At 47.7% G+C, this 19,922-nt stretch overlaps 1 protein-coding gene across 1 annotated transcript; it reads left to right on the forward strand.

The window, feature by feature from the left end:
• Window positions 1–1,901: 1,901 nt before the first annotated feature.
• On the forward strand, window positions 1,902–12,683 carry MYL4 (myosin light chain 4). Its single transcript, XM_049781408.1, is given in 7 exon segments — window positions 1,902–2,012; window positions 6,224–6,251; window positions 9,416–9,565; window positions 10,535–10,677; window positions 10,680–10,710; window positions 12,103–12,180; window positions 12,655–12,683. Coding segments are annotated over 7 exon segments (570 nt in total).
• Window positions 12,684–19,922: the final 7,239 nt, after the last annotated feature.

Raw genomic sequence — 19,922 nt, forward strand, 5'->3', positions numbered from 1 at the left:
TCTCTGTGGACTATGATCGATCTGACAGGAGACCTGGAGGTCAGGAGCAGAGGAGATCAAGCCCCATGTTGTCAGACACTCATACTTCAGGACTGAAGAAACGGGCTGTGATGACTTTGCTATTTCTCTCTGCTGTATTCCACTTTTGTCCTCTGAACTATGAAGTCTCAATATTTAGCTCAAAGCAATTCTTTGTAGGGGGTATGTTATCTTGCTGTTATTTTTCTGACCATTTAATTAGCTTTCAGTTTTGTGTTTTCATAAGAAAACAATACACTCCTGTTATAAAAATTTCCATTGGTACAGGAAGTGCGAAAAATATCATCCTTGCCAAGTGCTGTCATCCTCCCCTGCCTTTGTCTCCAGGGAAGCTCCAGTTTGTGGTTTAGTGTGTGTCTTCCTGGCCTTTCTGATGAACACATAAGCATTTATATCCCCATTCCTGTAATTGGTATAATGATGTCAACTATTTCTGCCTAAGTTTTCAAGTCATACAGCCAGAGTTCTAACCCATCTCACATTTAATTAGCTAAGTGACACTGGTACTCAACCATTTTTAGTCTCAATCTCCCCAGGTATAAAATGGAGGTAACAATCATAGTTACTTATGGGATTTGAGTACAGATCTTATAAAAGATTTCTATGAGGATTCAGGTATCTGGTTCAAAAGGTTTGGGAACATGCTTTGCATGTGAGGACTCAAATTTTGTCCCCAGAGAACTGTCAGGAGGACCCCTGAGTACTGAGCACCTCCAAATCCCTGTAATTCTGACTGATCCCAATCTAAGGCTTGGAGATCCAGAGCATAGGAGACCGAGGTCCATTTTGTCTCTGAACAGATGTGGTCTTTGAACCAGAAAATGGTCTGAATTGTTCTTTCTCTGGGTGGGCTAGTTCTTCTCTGTGACTGCACCCCACTATGCTCAGGACTTACTCTATGATTAGGAGTTACACCTGGGGAACATGGGGATCATATGTGGTTCCATAGATCAAATGAGTCAGTCACATGCAAGGCGAGAGTTTTTTTTTTTTTCCCAGAACTATCTTTCCTGTCCTAAATGCGTAGTTCTTATGCATAATAGGTATGTTGGGAGCATGTGTGTACAGGTACCTATGCACACACACACACATGCACACAAACCACAGGGCACAGATTTTTGAAGGTGTAGTAAGACCTTAGGATTTATGACCTTCACTCCCACCAATGTTCACTGACATCCCTATTTCTCCATGAAGTGCTAAGTACTTTGAGGTCTGTGAACTTCCTGGGATGCCTGCTCTGGAGGATGGAGGGTCTTGCCCTGTGGGTTGGGACAGTGTGGGTTGACCAGACCAGCTGTTGCTTCAGAGCTCCAGGCCAAAGAGTTGAGCCTCAGGCTGGAGCAATGGCTCCACAGTGGCTCTTTCAGCCGAAAGGATCTTGGCTTAACTGGAATGTGCAGTGGGCTGCCTTTGCTCAGGAGGGGCTAAAAAAAGCCATCTCCTCCTCTGCACTTCGTGTGAGGGTTATCAACTGCCCAAGTCAGCTCATCTCTCTGGCTGCAGACTGACAGTTTCGAGAGGGTCTGTTTTCCTGGCCCCTCTGGGTTTCCACCAATCGTCGGGAAGGAGCCAGTCTGTCTCAGAGGTGGAGGTTAAGAGGGGTGTGAAGTGTATGTGTGTGGGGGGAAGGCTGGCTGGTAGCCCCAAATCTGGTGACAGTGCAGAGTTGTCAGCTGTATCCTAGTGGTGTTTTTTTCCTTTTATAGTTGCTTTTGCTCTCACCCTGCCTCACTGGGGGGGCCTCCTGCTCAGGATAAAAGGGGAGAAGGTGGCCCAGTGTCCTGTCTCCTCTCTTCAGGAGCCACCTCTGTGGGTTCTCTCCTAGGTCTCACCTCCACCCCAGATCTCATCCAGACAACATGCCGCCCAAGAAGCCAGAGCCTAAGAAGGAAGCGGCTAAGGCTGCCCCAGCCCCGGCCCCTGCTCCAGAGCCACCCAAGGAATCTGCCTTTGATCCCAAAAGTGTGAAGGTGAGTGAGTCACAGGAGCAGAGGGTGCACATTCAGGTTCCAATGGCCCTGAAGTTGAGGGACCTATGCCACAAAGGCTGTGATGGGCTGCAGCTCTGGGGCGCAGGCCCCAGATTTCAATCCCACAGGGTGGTGGAGCAGGCATTGAGGCTGCTGAGATGAGCCTTCTCCTCTGAGAAGCCCAACTCTGTACTTCACCCCCAAAAAATGTCCAGTAAAGTTGGGAATGGCAGGGAGATGTGAACGATTAGGTAACTAGCCTTTCAGAAGGCACGGGGGGGTTAAGGGGAAATCTCCCTTTCCTCAGAGATCTAGTGACTATCTGGAGAAGAGACCAGGATAGCAGTCTCTGGAACTGGCAGAGCAAGAGTGGGGGGCTCGAAGAGAGACCCTGGCCATAGGGGGCCAGGGCAGGGAAGCTGTAGGCAAGGCTGCCTACATATCTGGCTGCCGTGCATGACCATTTTAGCTGTGTGTTGACTAGTACACCAGGCTGCAGTGCACCATATGCTTTATGATGATCAAACCACGGTGCCAGGGCTATGGTGTGTGTGTGTGTGTGTGTGTGTGTGTGTGTGTGTGTGTGTGTGTGTGTGTGTGTGTGCCAGAGATCAAACCCAGCACTTCACAATGCAAAGCATCTCTACAACAGTGCACATCTCTTGCCCTTAGGGATTACACTTCTTTGGTTTTTTTTTTTTTTTGGTTTTTGGGACACACCCAGTGGTGCTCAGGAGTTACTCCTGGCTGTTTGCTCAGAAATAGCTCCTGGCAGGCATGGGGGACCATATGGGACACCGGGATTTGAACCAACCACCTTTGGTCCTGGATCGGCTGCTTGCAAGGCAAATGCTACTGTGCTATCTCTCTGGGCCCGGGATTACACTTCTTATTTATTTATTTGGTTTTTAGGCCACATCTGGTAATGCTCAGGAGTTATTCCTAGCTATGTGCTCAGAAATTGTTCCTGGCTTGGGGGACCATATGGGATGCTGGGGATCAAACCCAAGTCTGTCCTGGGTCACCCATGTGCAAGGCAAATGCCCTACTGCTGTGCTATTGCTCAGGCCCTTCCTTATTTATTTATTTGATTTTTGGGTCACACCCAGCAGCACTCAGGTGATATTCCTGGCTTTATCCTCAGAAATAGTTCCTGGCAGGCTCGGAGGACCATATGGGATGCTTGGATTCGAAACACAGTCCTTCTGGATGCAAGGCAAATGCCTTACCTCTATCTCTCCGGCCCCCTTATTTTATTTATTTATTTATTTATTTATTTATTTATTTATTTATTTATTTATTTATTGTTTTGTGTCCTTAGCCCATGGAGTTTGGGGTCTACTCCAAGTTCTGTGTTCAGGAGTCACTCCTTGCTGTGCTTGGGGGACCTAGGAATTAAACCCAGGCCTCCTGCAGGCAAAGCATGCATACAGCCCATTGAGCTGTCTTCCAATTCAGGGCCACATTTCAACAGTGGTGCTTTGTTCACATTCTGGTTGTCATGTTCGCTAGGAGTCACTGTAGTGTTCATGTGGATACTTGCCAGGCCGTGGTGCTCGGACATACCTGGCCAGGGATCAGAATCAGAACTTGCAGAGCTTCTGAGTTTAAGTAGCTGCTTCTCCAGGAAGACTTTATGTGATAGCACCAGGGATTGAACTCATGGCCTTACATTGGCAAGTGCATGGTGTTCTAAGTCCCTGAACTATCCCTTGGACTCCCAGAAAGGCCCCTCTTGTGGTCTCAGCCTGGGCTACAACCTGAAGTATGCACAGGACAGGAGAGCTGCTGAGAGCATCTCTAATCTGGCAAGTGAGCTTCTTTGCCCCTCCTACCTCCTTACATGGGAAGGTACATTTTCTCAGAGCTCATATAGAACCTGACTGCTGACTCAGTCATTTTGGTCCTGGTCCCGCAGCTGAAGGGATGAAACTGGGGAGCAACGGGACAGGGAGGGGAAAGCTGAGAGGTCTCTGGAGATTGTCTTAAGTCTGGGCATCAGGATGAAAGAAGTCAATAGATTTTTGTATGAAGTTATTAATAACGAGCTAGGAGTAGTGGGTCTCTGGAAATGTCAGCACAGGCTAGGGTAAGAGTGGGAAGGAATCAGATCAGATCAAAATTAGAGCACATGGCCAGGTTCTCTGACAACTAGTTTAGAAGCTAAAAATCAGGGCTCTAGTTTCTTGGTCCCCCTTGGCCTTTCAGGATTTGTCCCTGCACCCACGATCATGCCAACTCCAAACCCTGGGGTTCAACTTGGAATCCAGGGGAAGAATACAGAATTGTCTTGGCATTGTGTCAAATCTTGGAAATAGCCGAAGGCAGAACCTGCCTAGGAAAGCCTGGACCTTCAGCCATGATTTCTGGTCTGTCCTGACTGATGCTCTCCACTGGGCTCTCCATGGACTGGGGAGCTGGTGCTTTAGGTCAGGACAAAGTTTTCCTCTTCTACTCCATCTTCCCTGATTTCACACCTCTGGTTGCAGCTCTCTTTCATGCCACCCAGAGTTTCCAATATGGAATTGTTATTATTATTATTGTTATTTTGGTTTTTGGGCCACACCTGATGGTGCTCAGGGGTTACTCTTGGCTCTGCACTCAGAAGTCGCTCTTGGCAGGCTTGAGGGACCATATAGGATGCCGGGGATTGAACATGGGTTCATTCTGGATTGGCCACGTGCAAGGCAAACGTCTTACCGCTATGCTATCACTCCAGTTCCTAATATGGAATCATTGAAGTTTCCATGTTGAGGGGACCAGGGTAGCAGGAAATAAGGATGATGAAGATGCTAAGTTAAAATGATGGTTCATGCCTGTTCATTCCCCCTTTTTATTTTGAAATATTATGCTCTGAGAGAGGAACCTAAATTTTTGTTTGTTTTGATTTCACACCTGACAGTGCTCAGAAGTTACACCTGGCTCTGTACTCAGGAATCACTCCTGGTGGGTTTGGGAGACCATATGGGATGTTAGGGATAGAATCTGGATTAGCCTTACCTGCTGTACTATTTTTCTGTCCCTAGATACTTTTAAATTAATTATTTTACTCATGAATATTTTTTGAGTGCCCACTGTGTTCCAAGCATTTCATTGAACAATGATAAGAGCTCTCTGCCTGTGGGAACCCTGGCTTCGAGGAAATCGGACATATTTAGGTAGGGCTGGAAACTGCTTGGAAAGCCTGGAGTACCCACACTAATAACCTTGCTGTCCCAAAGAATGGGGTGAGGAAATATTTCTCTGAAGGCTCTTGATTTTTTTTTTGTTTGTTTTTGGGCCACACCCGGCATTGCTCAGGGGTTACTCCTGGTTGTCTGCTCAGAAATAGCTCCTGGCAGGCACGGGGGACCATATGGGACACCGGGATTTGAACCAACCACCTTAGGTCCTGGATCAGCTGCTTGCAAGGCAAACGTAGCTGTGCTATCTTTACGGGCCCTGAAGGCTCTTGATTTAATGTTAGCAGCAGGAGCCAGAGAGATAGCCCAGGGGTGAAGACACATGTCTTGCATATGGACAACCCTGGTTCAATCCTTGGTACCACCTATGGTACCCTGAGTACAGAACTAAGAACAGGCTTTGAGCATTACATTGTAAGGTGAGACCCAACTATACCCCCAATAAAAACTAAGTCAGCACCAAATAGAAAGGGGTTCCAAGAGTGAGGAGAGGGAGGTTCATGGTGAGAGAGGAAGGTGGTTTGTGGGAGGGAGTTAGGAAAGATGGAGGGGCTAGGATAAGGCACAGACCTCTGGTACAGAGGAACTGGAATATGGGAGTACCTGGAATAGTATGGGTTCCTGAGTTCTCAGGTGTTTCCCTTTCCCACTTGGAGCCATCACTGGACAGATGGGATTACACGTCTCTCTTTTTTTTTTTTTTTTTGGTTTGTTTTTGGGTCACACCCGGCAGTGCTCAGGGGTTACTTTTCGCTCTACGTTCAGAAATCACTGCTGGCAGGCACAGGGGATCGTATGGGATGCCGGGATTCGAACCACCGTCCTTCTGCATGTAAGGCACACACCCTACTTCCGTGCTATCTCTCCGGCCCTGAGGCTACACATTTCTATGGCTTGTCATTTGTTATCCATTTATCAGGATCCTGTCTTCTCCTACTGGAAGGACCCCACTCCAGTAGAAGTCACTTTTCTACTTCACTCAGTAACCTTTCTTTAGCAGCCCTCATGCCTCTGTTTTCCTCCCGACAGATAGACTTCACGGCTGACCAGATTGAAGGTGAGTCCTGTCAACTATATCTCCCCAGCCCCATCACATACGCCCACTACCTATCTTTTCCACACTTTCCTGGAAGAGTGAGATGAGGAACAATTGTCATCACTGAGATACTAAATAATGATCGTGATGACCATCGGTTTATCATAGACTTCCTATTATGTGTTCACCTGTTATGTGTCATTACTTACATACTACATGGACAATACTCCTAGGAGGTTGAACTGTCACCACCCCCACATTACAGGTGATAAAGCCCAGATATGAGAGCATACATGGTTGGCCTAGTCTCCCACAGGCTGTGGAGTCAGAATGCAAACTATTACAGCCTTTTGTTTCTGTTGGCTCTCCTCCTCTCTGGGCCAGTGCTGGCACCAGTTAGAACCACTGACATTAGTTTCTGTGTCCTCCTGCATTTGGGGCCTACTTTAGGCCTATTTACTTCTATTTATTGTTTGTTTTTGGGGGCCACACATGGCTATGTTCAGAGCTTACTCCTGACTTATGCTTTAGGATCACTCCTGTGAGGGCCTCAGGAGATCATATGGATGCAGGAAACTGAACCTAGGTTGGCTGTTGCAAAGAAAGCAGCCTATCTGCTGTAATATTTCCCTAGTCCTCATAATTTTAATATTCTTTTATGAGGAAACTTATCAGAGAAGAGCTCACTCTTCTAAATGAGCTAAGGGAAGATTAGCTAACAAATATTAAGCTATAAAGCTTGGAAATTGTGCTCAAAGAGAAATTTGTGCTAATTGCTTAAAAAAGTAAAACAAACAACAAACAAAAACTCTCAGGGCCTGGAAGGTGGCGCTAGAGGTAAGGTGTTTGCCTTGCAAACGCTAGCGTAGGATGGACCTCGGTTCGATCCCCCAGCATCCCATATGGTCCCCCCCAAGCCAGGAGTGACTTCTGAGTGCATAGCCAGGAGTAACCCCTGAGCATCAAATGGGTGTGGCCCGAAAAAAAAAAAACTCTCTTACAAGTGAGGTGCCTTTACACAGAGGGGATGAAGGTTGCTTCCTAGAGGCTAAATGGTTTGGCCTGAATAGTTCAGTGGCCAAATTGGAATTAAATTTAGTAATGCTGACTACCCAGTTTGGGCATTTATTTTGTGCATGACAAGATCAACACATTAATATTTATATATATTTTTGTGTTTGATTTGAATGTAATTTAAGAACCCTGTGAGTTAGTGGTTGTTTATTGCAGTAAAGACATTTATAGAAGTTAAATATTTACTTGTCAGTTATGAAGCAATACAAATGGAATTTGAACTTGATTATTCAATGATGTGAAAGACATATGGCTTAATATATTCATACAAAGTCTAACAAAGAGTTTCAAGTAAACTTCTCTAGAAAGGACCATGTGGGATGCTGGGGATTGAACCTGATTGGCTGTGTGCAGGCAAGCACCCTCCCTGCTGTACTATTGCTCGAGTTCTTAGAAATCAGTCTTTGAAGTACTTTATATAATTTGGAGAGGATTAAAAATAGCTTTTCTCCAAAATTGTCTAAGCATTTCTTCTTTTTTTTGGGGGGGGGGACACACACCTGGTGATGCTCAGGGGTTTACTCCTGGCTATGCACTCAAAAATCGCTCCTGGCTTGGGGAACTATATGGGATGCTGGGGGACTGAACCACAGTCCGTCCTAGGTTAGCATGAGCAAGGCAAACGCTCTACCATTTGTACCACCATTCCAGCCCCTGAAGCATTCCTTTAATTAATATTATTAATCTGCTTAGTAAACCATTTCTTTGTGGCTAGATAACTCCAGTGCTATTTCACTCCATATTATGCTCAGTAATAAATTGGTTAGGTTCACCTTACAGAGAACTGGGGATTTTTATGTTTTTCTTTCTTTTTTTTTGTAGGGAAGGTACCCATTCATCAGGGCTCAGGGATTACTCCTGGTTGAACTCAGGGTTTCTTTTTTTTTGTTTTGTTTTTTTGTTTTTGGGCCACACCCGGTGGTGCTCAGGGGTTACTCCTGGCTGTCTGCTCAGAAATAGCTCCTGGCAGGCACAGGGGACCATATGGGACACCGGGATTCGAACCAACCACCTTTGGTCCTGTATCGGCTGCTTGCAAGGCAAACGCCGCTGTGCTATCTCTCCAGGCCCAGAACTGGGGATTTTTGCAAAGAGTCCACCATAGCCTTAATTCAGCCTTGCTCTTTGGATACCTGCCCATGTCTCTTGAATTCTCGGCTAGCTCTGAAATTAGAAAGTTTAATTATGACCACTACTGCCACTATTAATTTACTATGTGCAGGCACTTTTTTTTAAATTTTTTAAATTTTTTTAATTTTTTAAATTTTTTTTTTTTGGCTTTTGGGCCACATCTGGCAGTGCTCAGGGGTTACTCCTGGCTCTGCACTCAGAAATCACTTCTGGCAGGCTTGGAGGACTATATGGGACGATGAGGATCAAATCCCGGTCTGTCCCAAAAATTGGCTGCATGCCAGGCAAACACCTTACTGCTGTGCTATCACTCCGGACTCAATGTGTAGGTGTGCTTTCTAATCCCTCCTAGAAACCCACTTGAGAGGCCTATGAAGTCAGGGAAAATAGAGCCCTCAGCGGCTGCTAGTTTGCCCAAACTGGATTTGTGGGTCAGTGGTAGGCCTGGGATGGTCCGACTGTCTCCACAATGTCACCGTCTCTGGCCTGAAAATCCCTTTCAGCCTGGAATAGACTGTACTGATGCTAGCAGACTCTCAAACAGGGCTTATCTCTTTGCACAGACCGACACCTCCTTTGACCCTCGGAGTAGTTCATTGGATTGGAGGGCTGGGAGCTGACAAGTGTGAGCCCCAGAGGTCTTAATCCCATGCGAAGGCAGAGCCAAGAAGAGAACCTCCTGCCTTCCCAGTCTGTGCTGTGTCACCTCCACTGTCCTTGTCAGCAAAGCTCAAGCTCCTCACCCACACCCAGGAAGAGTGGCTGATAGACGAGAACCTCAGATACAGTGGTGGTGGTGGGTCAAGTCCTAGAGATAGATATTCGGCTGCCTCTAAAGTTGTGGGAGGATGAGAAGAGGGTGTTCCAGGGAGGGGCTAAGAGAAGCAGACATATTGCACCTCCTGTCCGGAGACGCTCTTCAAGTGCGAGGATGTGGATCTTTGCCATGGCGGGAGGCTTCAGCCTGCCTCTCTCTGCAGAGTTCAGAGAGGCCTTCTCCTTGTTTGACCGGACACCCAGTGGAGAGATGAAGATCACTTATGGACAGTGTGGAGATGTGCTGCGGGCCCTGGGTCAGAACCCCACCAACGCCGAGGTGCTACGCATGTTGGGCAAACCCAAGCCTGAAGGTCAGGGTCTTGCTCCAGAGCTGTTGGGTCTTCTAGGGAGGGTCCTGGTTGGTACCTTCCTCTGTCTTAGTTTTGGCTTTTTACCTGGAAGGGTGAGGGGAGTGTGGACAGGAAAGGGCTGCAAGACCAAGATCTTCCCCCTATCAGGGTTTCTTAGGAACTAGAAGCTAAGCTGGCTCCTTTTCTGGGATGTTACCCAGACATACTAAGAGCTATATTTTTCTGTTGCTTTGTTTTGGGGGGGACACATGCCTGATGGAGGAGAGGGACCATACAGTGCCAGGTCTAACTCAGGCTCCTTCTGGTTACAAAACATGTTCAGCCTGAGGAACTCTCTCCGGCCCAATGTGTATGATTTCAAAACTTGGTTTATATCCAAATTAAAGTTTTGAACACAGTTTGATGTGGTCCCATGAGCAGAGGCTTTTACAGAGCACATTTACAGAAAGGGAAAATCACAGTTATTCCAGGCAGTGTGGTCAGTAACAATACCTAAGAGCAGTTTGTGAATGTGGAGAAGGGCAGTTTGGGCCACACCTGTGTACTGGGGGGTGGTGGGGTGGAAAACCATTGATGCCAGGGTTCAAACCTGGGCCTTGCAGCTGCCTCTCCTTGGTCCCCATCACCTTCCTTTTGCTACCAGCGTCCTTCTGTGAGTGCAAGCCTGTCACACATTGGGGGTCTGAAATGTGAAGGTGAGGCCTGGACAGAGAGGCACTGTGGGTGCCTGTGGGGCCCCCAAGAGCCCCCTTTTCCTTTCCCTTTTCCTTTGGATGAGGAAACAGTGCCTAGAGCTACGGTGCCCCTAGACCACTAACCAAGCGCCCCACCAGTGAGTGGCTGCCACTAAGTGGGGGTGCTGTGGTAGGTTCCAGATGGGGAGGGGGAGACTCTTCTCACCCTCTGATCATCCCCACCCGCTTGGGGCCCCTTGCCATCTGACTGTTTCCCATTTCCTGTGGACCTCAGAGATGAGTGCCAAGATGCTGGACTTCGAGACCTTCCTGCCCATCCTGCAGCACATCTCCCGCAACAAGGAGCAGGGCACCTACGAAGACTTCGTGGAGGGGCTGCGTGTTTTCGACAAGGCGAGTAACGGCCACAGTCATGGGCGCTGAGCCTGCGCCACGTGCTGGCCACTCTGGGTACGACAGCTGGCCTAGGAAGAGCCCAGCCCGGATTGGGAGGGGGTGCGCCCCGACAATTACAGGCCTTATTCCCCTGGGTAGGATCAGCCTCCTCCCACCTTTGCTTAGCATGTTTGGCAGAACAAGGGGTCCCAGATTTGCAAGGACCATGCCCTTAACTTTTTCTTTTTCTCTTTCTTTTTCCTTTCTTTTTCTCTTTCTTTCTTTCCTTTCTTTCTTTCTTTCTTTCTTTTCTTTCTTTCTTTCTTTTTTCTTTCTTTCTTTCTTTCTTTCTTTCTTTCTTTCTTTCTTTCTTTCTTTCTTTCTTTCCTTTCTCTCTCTCTTTCTTTCTTTCTTTCTTTCTTTCTTTCTTTCTTTCTTTCTTTCTTTCTTTCTTTCTTTCTTTCTTTCTTTCTTTTCTCTCTCTCTTTCTTTCTTTCTTTCTTTCTTTCTTTCTTTCTTTCTTTCTTTCTTTCTTTCTTTCTTTCTTTCTTTCTTTCTTTCTTTCTTTCTTTCTTTCTTTCCTTTCTCTCTCTCTTTCTTTCTTTCTTTCTTCTTTCTTTCTTTCTTTCTTTCTTTCTTTCTTTCTTTATTTCTTTCTTTCTTTCTTTCTTTCTTTCTTTCTTTCTTTCTTCTTCCTTCTTCTTCTTCCATCCTTCCTTCCTTCCTCCTTCTTCCTCCTTCCTTCCTTCCTTCCTTCCTTCCTTTCCTTTCTTTTTTTCTTTCTTTCTTTCTTTCTTTCTTTCTTTCTTTCTTTCTTTCTTTCTTTCTTTCTTTCTTTCTTTCTTTCTCTCTTATTTCTTTTTTCTCCCTCCCTCCCTCCCTCCCTCCCTCCCTCCCTCCCTCCCTCCCTCCCTTTCCTTTCTCTTTCTTGTATTTTGTTTGTTTGTTTGTGGGCAACACCCAGCTCTGCTCGGATTACTCCTAGCTCAGGGATCACTCCTGGAAGGCTCAGGGGACCATATAGGAAGCCAGGGATTGAATTGTGGTCAGTTGTGTGCAAATGACCTACCTACTGTGCTATTACTCTGCCCCCTTGGTTTTGTCTTACTGTGTATCTAGCTCTGTGCTTGGGGCTTGTTCCTGGTCAGTGCTCGGCGCACCATGTGGTGTTGAGGATAGAACTGTGTCTCCTGCACAAACTGCGTGCACTCAGCCCTCTGGCCCCTTTGCCAGTCACTGAGCCCTGATCTGCTCACCAGTGATGACAAGAGCAGAGTCAGAGGGAGAGGATCTAGGGCTCCAGGAGGCCTTTGGACCCTTGGTTCCCCCTTGAAGGCTTGGGGAAGGGCAAAAGCCTGGATAGCTTCTCAATTGAGGGATCCTTGATGGAGCTTGCAGTCCCGAGGGTGTTTGGGTTTTGCTTGTGCCCCCTCTGCTGTCTGGAGTGAGAACCTGCTGCCCCTACAGGCGAGAAGATGACAGAGACGGAAGTGGAGCAGCTGTTAGCTGGGCAAGAGGATGCCAATGGCTGCATCAATTATGAAGGTATCAGGCCCCAGGGGGGTTGAGACAGACCGGGTATTCTACAGAATAGGGGGAGTCGAAAGGGCTGAGCTCCAGTTGAACCTGGGTCACTTCTGTATTGTGCTCTCCATCCTGGAAGTTAACAACATCTGGGAGATGGGGGTGGAATGGGGTGGGGAGGGCTCAGGGTACACTTGCTGTGTGACCTCTAGTGAGCCCCTTATCTCCTCTGAGCCCTCTTCCTCCTGAAAGGAATGGCCGACACAGGTCCCTCTTGCGAATTATTGGGGACCAGCCAGCCAACGTCCTGGAATTCTGTCTACCAAAGCAGAGCTTAGGTCTCTTTCCTCCTGACTCCTCCCTGCCAGCCCCTCATAGGAGAAAAACCCACAGGGCAGGAGATGGAGGGGAGGTTTGAGTCAGTATAGGAGACAGAAAAAGGTTCAAGAGGTGAGAGGGGTAGGGCACAATGTTGACCCATATCTTTGCTTCCAGCCTTTGTCAAGCACATCATGTCAGGGTGAAGCAGAACCCTCCAGGTGAGTGCAGCCTCTTCCTTCTGTGCCCTATTGGGCCCCACATTCATCTGGAACCCCAAACATTGGCCTCTCTTCAGCCCTGCTGCCTTATCTGACCCCAAGGGTGCTAGTGTCTTTCTGCTGGCTCTGAACAGCCTGTGCAGCTCTCCCCATCTTCAGCCATCTCAGTCAATCTCTACTTCTCCCAGGACCCCTTATGACAGGACCACTCCCTTGGATCAGGGACCTCCTGTCCAGGCTGTGGGTGACAAGGCTGCTCCCGTAGTAGAGAGGGTCCATGGCATGGTGCCATGCTGGAGGGAAGGGGGGATGGAGAGGGAGAAGCTCTTTCTGATCACTTTTTTTTTTTTGTTTCCCAGGGCTTTGTTCCCCTTGGCTTTTTCGAGATGAGGGAGAGTAACACAGAGAGACAGAACTGGAGCTGGATTCCTGAGCTTGGCCCTGAGCCGTGGCCCCCAGGATCTTAGGGACCCTGAGCTCTTCTTCCAGCTAGTCTCCAACTAGTCTTGGAGTTAATTAAAAAACAAACAAATGGAATTCATGAGTCAAGTTGGTTTGTTTGTGTATCACTGTTTCCTTAGGCCAGGGAATGAGCAGTATCTGGGGGCCCAGAGAGCTGGGCAAGGCCTGGAGCAGAGAACTCTGCAGGTAGAACAGAGCAGAGCAGTGCTCAGGAGTCCCTCACCCCTTCCTCACCTCCAGGGGACAAGCAGGAAGATGGGTACCAAGAGTTCTGGGTACACCGGGGATGCCTCAAGTGGTCCTTCATGCTGCTGCTTTTTAAAACTTGTAAAACGCACATGATGTAAGATTTTTTTCTCAACTGTTCTGAAGTGTCCCATAGAGTTATAGAGTTAAGCATATTCTCCTTGTGTGACCAGTCTCCATAGCCTTTTTGTTTTTGGTAACTGCTCCTCACCACACCTTTGCCAGGAACTTCACTGCTCTGCACAGCTCCTGTCAACCTAATTGCTGTCATTGTCTTTTTGTGACTGGCTTGCTCACTGTATGCAGTGTCCTCAAGGCTTGCCCATGTGATGGCCTGTGTCAGGGGCTTCTTCCTATAGGGGTCCACAATTATGCACAGGCCACATGAAGGATACAGCCCAGCTTTGACTATGGGAGCTTTAAGGGTTGCTTATAAATTGCAGAGACCCTGTGGCCTGATTTAGAAACTGCTTTTTCCAAATCTCTTTCTGGCACCTCATTCAAACCCCAGGCTCCATGCCTAGGACTCCGGCACAGGGCCTGGAAAGGGTCAGAGGGGTACACAGATTGGGAGGGCAGGAGAATGGAGACAGACAAGTAGGAAATGGAGAGAATCTAGAATGTCAGCAATTGTCACGGAGAAAGATGGTGTAAAGTGGGTCAGAACACACGTACGTGAGCACCGACATTTATATTGGTGGTCAGGGGCCCAGACTCCCCTATAAAGAGGTTCTAGCACCCCTGAGATGAGATCAGAGTTCCCGCTCTCCTTGCAGAAGTATTTCTGACTCACTGAGTGAATTGCTTGAGTCCTAATCCTGGGGACTTTGTAAACTTGTGAGTGGATCCTTGGCATTGATGATTTTTAAACTCAGTACTGTGGGGAAGTCTCCACAAGATACCAGGGGTGCATGCTTCTCTAACCTGACTGAGGAAAGGCGAGATAGAGTACACTGTTAGAAGCCGCTAGGCGGGCTTCGAGGAGCACAGCCAGGAGGTCACTGATGGATGCAGAGTGTCTGTTTATACCACTGAGAAAACATCTTTGGGGTGAACTGACCCATATCATAGCTAAGAGAAGTCAGGTGCATATCCTTGGAACCCTGGATTTCCCCTTATTTTACAGGCCACTCCTCCTTGGTGAGTTTCTCTAAATTAAGCTCTTGTGGGCTGTCTCTTATTTACTCCCCACAATTCTGACTGCTTTGTTTGTTTGTTTGTTTGTTTGTGTCACATCTGGCAGTGCTCAGGGGTCACTCCTGGCTCTATGCTCAGAAATTGCTCCTGGCAGGCTTGGGGGACCATATGGGATGCCGGGATTCGAACCACCGACCTTCTGCACGCAAGGCAAACACCTTACCTCCATGCTATCTCTTTGGCCCCTGCTTTGTTTTCATATATTTTTTTTTTTTGGATTTTGGTTTTTGGTCACACCCAGCAGCGTTCAGGGGTTACTCCTGGCTCTATGCTCAGAAATAGCTCCTGGCAGGTTTGGGGGACCATATGGGATGCTGGGATTCAGACCACCATTAGTCTGCATGCAAGGCAAACGCCCTACCTTCATGCCATCTCTCCAGCCCCCTGCTTTTTTTTTTTTTGGGGGGGGGGAGGAGTTTTGGGTCACACCTGGCAGCAGTGCTTAGGGGTTACTCCTGGCTCTATGCTCAGAAATCGCTCCTGGCAAGCTTGGTGACCATATGGGATGCCAGGTATCGAACCACTGACCTTCTGCATGCAAGGCAAACACTTTACCTCCATGCTATCTCTCCGTCCCGCTTTTTTTTAATATATTATTCATTGCTCCTTAAAAAAATTACTTTAGCATTGTGAGACCTGGCTTCAATCCCTGGCACCACCAGGATCTGTCACCAAGCGTAGGAGCAATGGGCTGGGAGTAGCCCCAGAACACAGCTGGGTGTGGTCTTTCCAAATTCATCGCCCCCAACTGGAATTTACAACATTCTTCCTTAGAATCTGGTCAGGGTTTTCCTTCTAGTCTTTATTTCTTTCTCTCTTGAAAAATATTTACTGCCCATGGGATACATCTTTGAGGGATTTGGGTTAAAGTTCCCAGTAATTGGGATTGAGAGATAGTTCAACAGACTGAGTGCAGGAGTGCTTGCAGGAAGCCAGCATTTGAGCCAGCATAATTCCCTAAGCATGGCGGAGAGCAGAGCCTGAGCTCAGTGCCAGAAGTAAGCACTATGTACACTGGATGTACCTCCAAAACAACAACAACAACAACAACAACAACAACAACAACAAGAAAAGTTCCCAATTATTAAAAAACTGAAACTGGGCTGGTGAGATGGCTCACAGGGCTGAAATACTGGCTTTGCCTACACAAGTTCCAGGTTCAGTCCCAGTCACTGTGTGGTCTAAAAATCACTGGGAGTGCACTGTTTTTGCTCCCAACAATAGCAACAACAACAACAAACCAAAAAATGCACAAAAGGGTATTTTTCCTGCAATGTGGTTTATCTAGTGAAGCAGGGCCTGGCTAGAGAATAAGTCCCAAATAGGCCGGCACGGTGGTGCTAGAGGTAAGGTGTCTGCCTTGCCAGCACTAGCCTAGGACGGACTGCAGTTTGATCCCCCGGCGTCCCATATGGTCCTCCAAGCCAGTAGTGACTTCTGAATGCATAGCCAGGAGTAACCCCTGAGCATCACCGGGTGTTGTTCAAAAACCAAACCAAACAATCAAACAAACAAACAAACAAACAAAAACCCAGAATAAGTCCCAAATAACAGGACAGGGGGTTGCAGCAATAGCACAGTGGGTAGGGCATTTGTCTTCCACATGGCCAACCCGGGTTTGATCCCTGGCATCTCATATGAGCCTGCCAGAAGTAGTTTCTGAGCACAGAGCCAGGAGTAATCACTGAGCACCACCGGGTGTGTCCCCAAAACCAAATCCAATCCAAACCGAATAGGACAGCTGCAGGACAATGTGTCACTATTCACTGACACGGAGCTGTGGGAAGGGGCAGCAGAGGGATGTGATATGTGACAGGGTGAGCTTGAAGCAAGACCCTAAAGAAAAAGGCACGCAAGATGAGTGCTCAAGCCCCAGTGTCACTTTTCATCACCTGATACTGAGAACTGACTCATTCTATGCCTGGCATTTGCTCAGGCCTTGGTGATACATGGACCCAGACAGACAGACACAGTTGGTTCCCCACGGGGCTCTCAAACATCAGTCGCAATTTTATGACAGCAGTTCTGACTCAGTGCTATCAGCGGGTACTGTATCTGGCTGTGAGTTGTTCAGACTGAGGCTGTGAAGCAGTTAACATGCTTCTGTCACTCCCATTGAAGGGCGGGTGGAGGGGCAGCCTTCCCTCACAGGTCTCAGCTCCCTGCTGCCTTTGACCTTGGGGCGTTCCAGCTGATGAACTCCCTGAGGTCAGAGGGGGCTGTTCCTGCTGTACCCCTGCTTGTACTGAGAGAAGAGTTCAACAAACAAGGCCTCCCTCAGCACCTCCTTAGGAACTGCAGGGCTCAATGGGCACTGCCATGACATTGGATAATTCAGCTGAAGCCAGAAGAAACTCAGCCCTTCTCTGTCCCACCCGTCAGGCATAGCTTTTGCGAAGAAGGAGAAATAAAAGGTGACCTTACTTCTTCTTCTTCTTCTTCTTTTTTTTTTTTTTTTTTTGGTTTTTGGGCCACACCCGGCTATGCTCAGGGGTTACTCCTGGCTGTCTGCTCAGAAATAGCTCCTGGCAGGCACGGGGGACCATATGGGACACCGGGATTCGAACCAACCACCTTTGGTCCTGGATCGGCTGCTTGCAAGGCAAACGCCGCTGTGCTGTCTCTCCGGGCCCATGACCTTACTTCTAAGGGGTTCTCTGACTTAATGAACTTTCAGTGTTACAAAGGAGTCTGCTCTGAGTGCCTAGGCTGAGACTGAAGACCATGAATAAGAGATGGGTCAGATCTTTTCTCCTCACAGAGGAGCTGAAAGTCGAGTTCAGCTGCCACAAAGTTAGGGTCCTTTGTGGGGAGGGGTAGGAGGCACACCAGACTGTGCTCAGTGCTTACCCCTGGCTCTGCACTCAGTAACCACTCCTAGAGATTATTGGGAGACCACATAAAATGCTGGGATGGAACCCAAATCAAATGTGTGCAGAGAAGACTTCACAGACACCCTATTCGCTGTACTACTGCTCCAGTACCTAAAGTTAGGTTCTTGAGGCAGGCAGACAGTTGTGACAATGGGCTCTCAGGTAGTAATAAAACTAAGAAGTGGGTGCCAAAATGATAGATAGATAGGGCATTTGCCTTGCACATAGCTGACCTGGATTCATTTCCCAGCATTCCATATGGTCCCTCAAGTTTATCAGGAATAATTCCTGAGTGAGGAGCTGGTAGTAACCCCTGAGCACCGCCAGGTGTGGCCCAAAAACAATAATAAAACTAAGAAGTGATTTAAAGAAGCCTCTGTCACTAGGCCTAAAGTAACCACTCCAAATTTCCCCACAAAGTCCAGACCCATTTAGAGGGCACAGGAACTGAGAATAGTGAGTAGTTGGCACCAGCACCAGCTCAGAGAGTGTGGACCCTCCAGAGAGGGCTAGATTCAGCAGTAATATCTTCTGTTTCTATGCTAACCACATGAAGGTGGGTCAGCAAAAGCTCAAAACAATTCCCCCTTGACAATACCCTAGAAAGAGACATAGAAAGCCGCATGTGGGGGCAGTTTGAAAGAAAACCCAAAATACCAACTTTATAAAGGCAAGAAGGGTGCTTCCCCATCCTGGACGTTGTTTGCAACTCCACTGAGGGATGTATGATTTCTTTCTTGTATTTTATGGGGTACCTCTTTCCCCTTTGAAGAAGCCTATATTCTTTCTCTTTTCTTCTTCATAATATCTAAACAACACTGTTTTACTTCACTATTTGTCTGCTTCAAAACTGTACTGTGTTTTATTTTTGTGCCATAACTGGTGATACTCAGGTATTACTCCTATATTAAGGAATAACTCAGGATGGTGCTCAGGGGGCCATATTTGATTCCCAAGATCAAATCCAGATCTACTGCATGCAAGGCAAGTGTCCAGCCTGCTGTACTGTCTGTTTGTCTGTCTGGCTCTCCTGAAATTCTTTTTTTTTTTTTTGATTTTTGGGTCATACCTGGCAGCGCTCAGGGGTTACTTCTAGCTCTACACTCAGAAATCGCTCCTGGCAGGCATGGGGAACCATATGGGATGCTGGGATTTGAACCACCGTGCTTCTGCATGCAAGGCAAATGCCTTACCACTGTGCTATCTCTCCAATCCTATCCTGAAATTTTTGATCATGAGGGAAGGTGATGAACCTGTAGATAACCTGGGTAGAGGTCAGGGCTGATTTTCCTTTTCCTACAAAAAGAAGTTCCTCACTCCAATCTGAATTCCATAGTGTCCCGAGAAATTGAGTGGTCAGGATGAATTCTTGTGTGGTATAGATGAAATGGGACTTAGCCTGAATGGTTGCTGAATGGATCTGGTGGAATGCAAGCATCTATACTGGGTAGGTAGGTGCCCATGACAGACTGTATCAGTCCTGACCGTCAACAGGCACGTCTCCCAGTAAGTAAAGTGAATGGAGAGAAAGTGGCAGGCTCCCTTCTTGAGGCTACTACCTCTCTTATCCCCACTTCTCAGAAGTCACTTGCAGCAGTTCTGGGGAGAACTCACTTCCTGGCTTGCAGACAGCTGCCTTCTTGCTTGGATCCTAGAGAGGTAGGGTCTCTCATTCATCAGGAGGGTTTTGTCCCCATGACTTGCCAAAGCATAATTGTCACAGGCTCCATCTCCAAGTCCCACCATCCTGGAAATTGGGAGTTAGGGATTTTGGTCCCCCTTAGAGAAATTCTGTGGCTTCGTGAACCTTCTAATAGCCATATATATAATTTTTGAGCCACAACCAGTGATACTCAGGGGTTTCTCCTGGCTATACACTCAGAAATCACACCTGGCTCCTGGCTTGACTATATGGAATGCTAGGGGATCTAACTTCGGGCCTACACCTGGGTTAGCCACGTGTAAGGCAAACGCCCTACCACTGTGCCATCGCTCAGGCCCTAATAGCCACATATTTAGAGGCATGTGTCTAAGCCCACTGAGGCCTTCTACCAGCTTGAGGCAGGTGACTAGGATCTAAGAGCCCTCAGGAGGGCAGGTGAGGATAGGAGGAGGAACAGATTGTGAAGGGAGGTAACTTGTGTTCTGTATGTGAGGGATGACAAGGATGATAGGGAACAGAGCTGTGTGAAGGAAGCTGGCTGGTGAAGAAGGTGTCTGGTGGTTCCTTTCTCTATGAAAATGGCACAAGAAACATGACCCGGACAGTTTCCTGACAGTTTTCCTGCAGAGAGAAAGCTCCCAGGTCAGATCTGAGAGGGCAAAGTTTCATTCTAAGTTTCCAGTGTTTTTATTTTGGGAGATAAGGGGGTTCTCCTGTGCTCAGGGGTTACTCCCGGCTCTGTGTTCAGAAATTATTCCTGGCAAACTCGGGGTACCATACAGA

Source organism: Suncus etruscus, chromosome 1 (assembly GCF_024139225.1).
Source record: "Suncus etruscus isolate mSunEtr1 chromosome 1, mSunEtr1.pri.cur, whole genome shotgun sequence".
Classification (NCBI taxonomy): Eukaryota; Metazoa; Chordata; class Mammalia; order Eulipotyphla; family Soricidae; genus Suncus; species Suncus etruscus.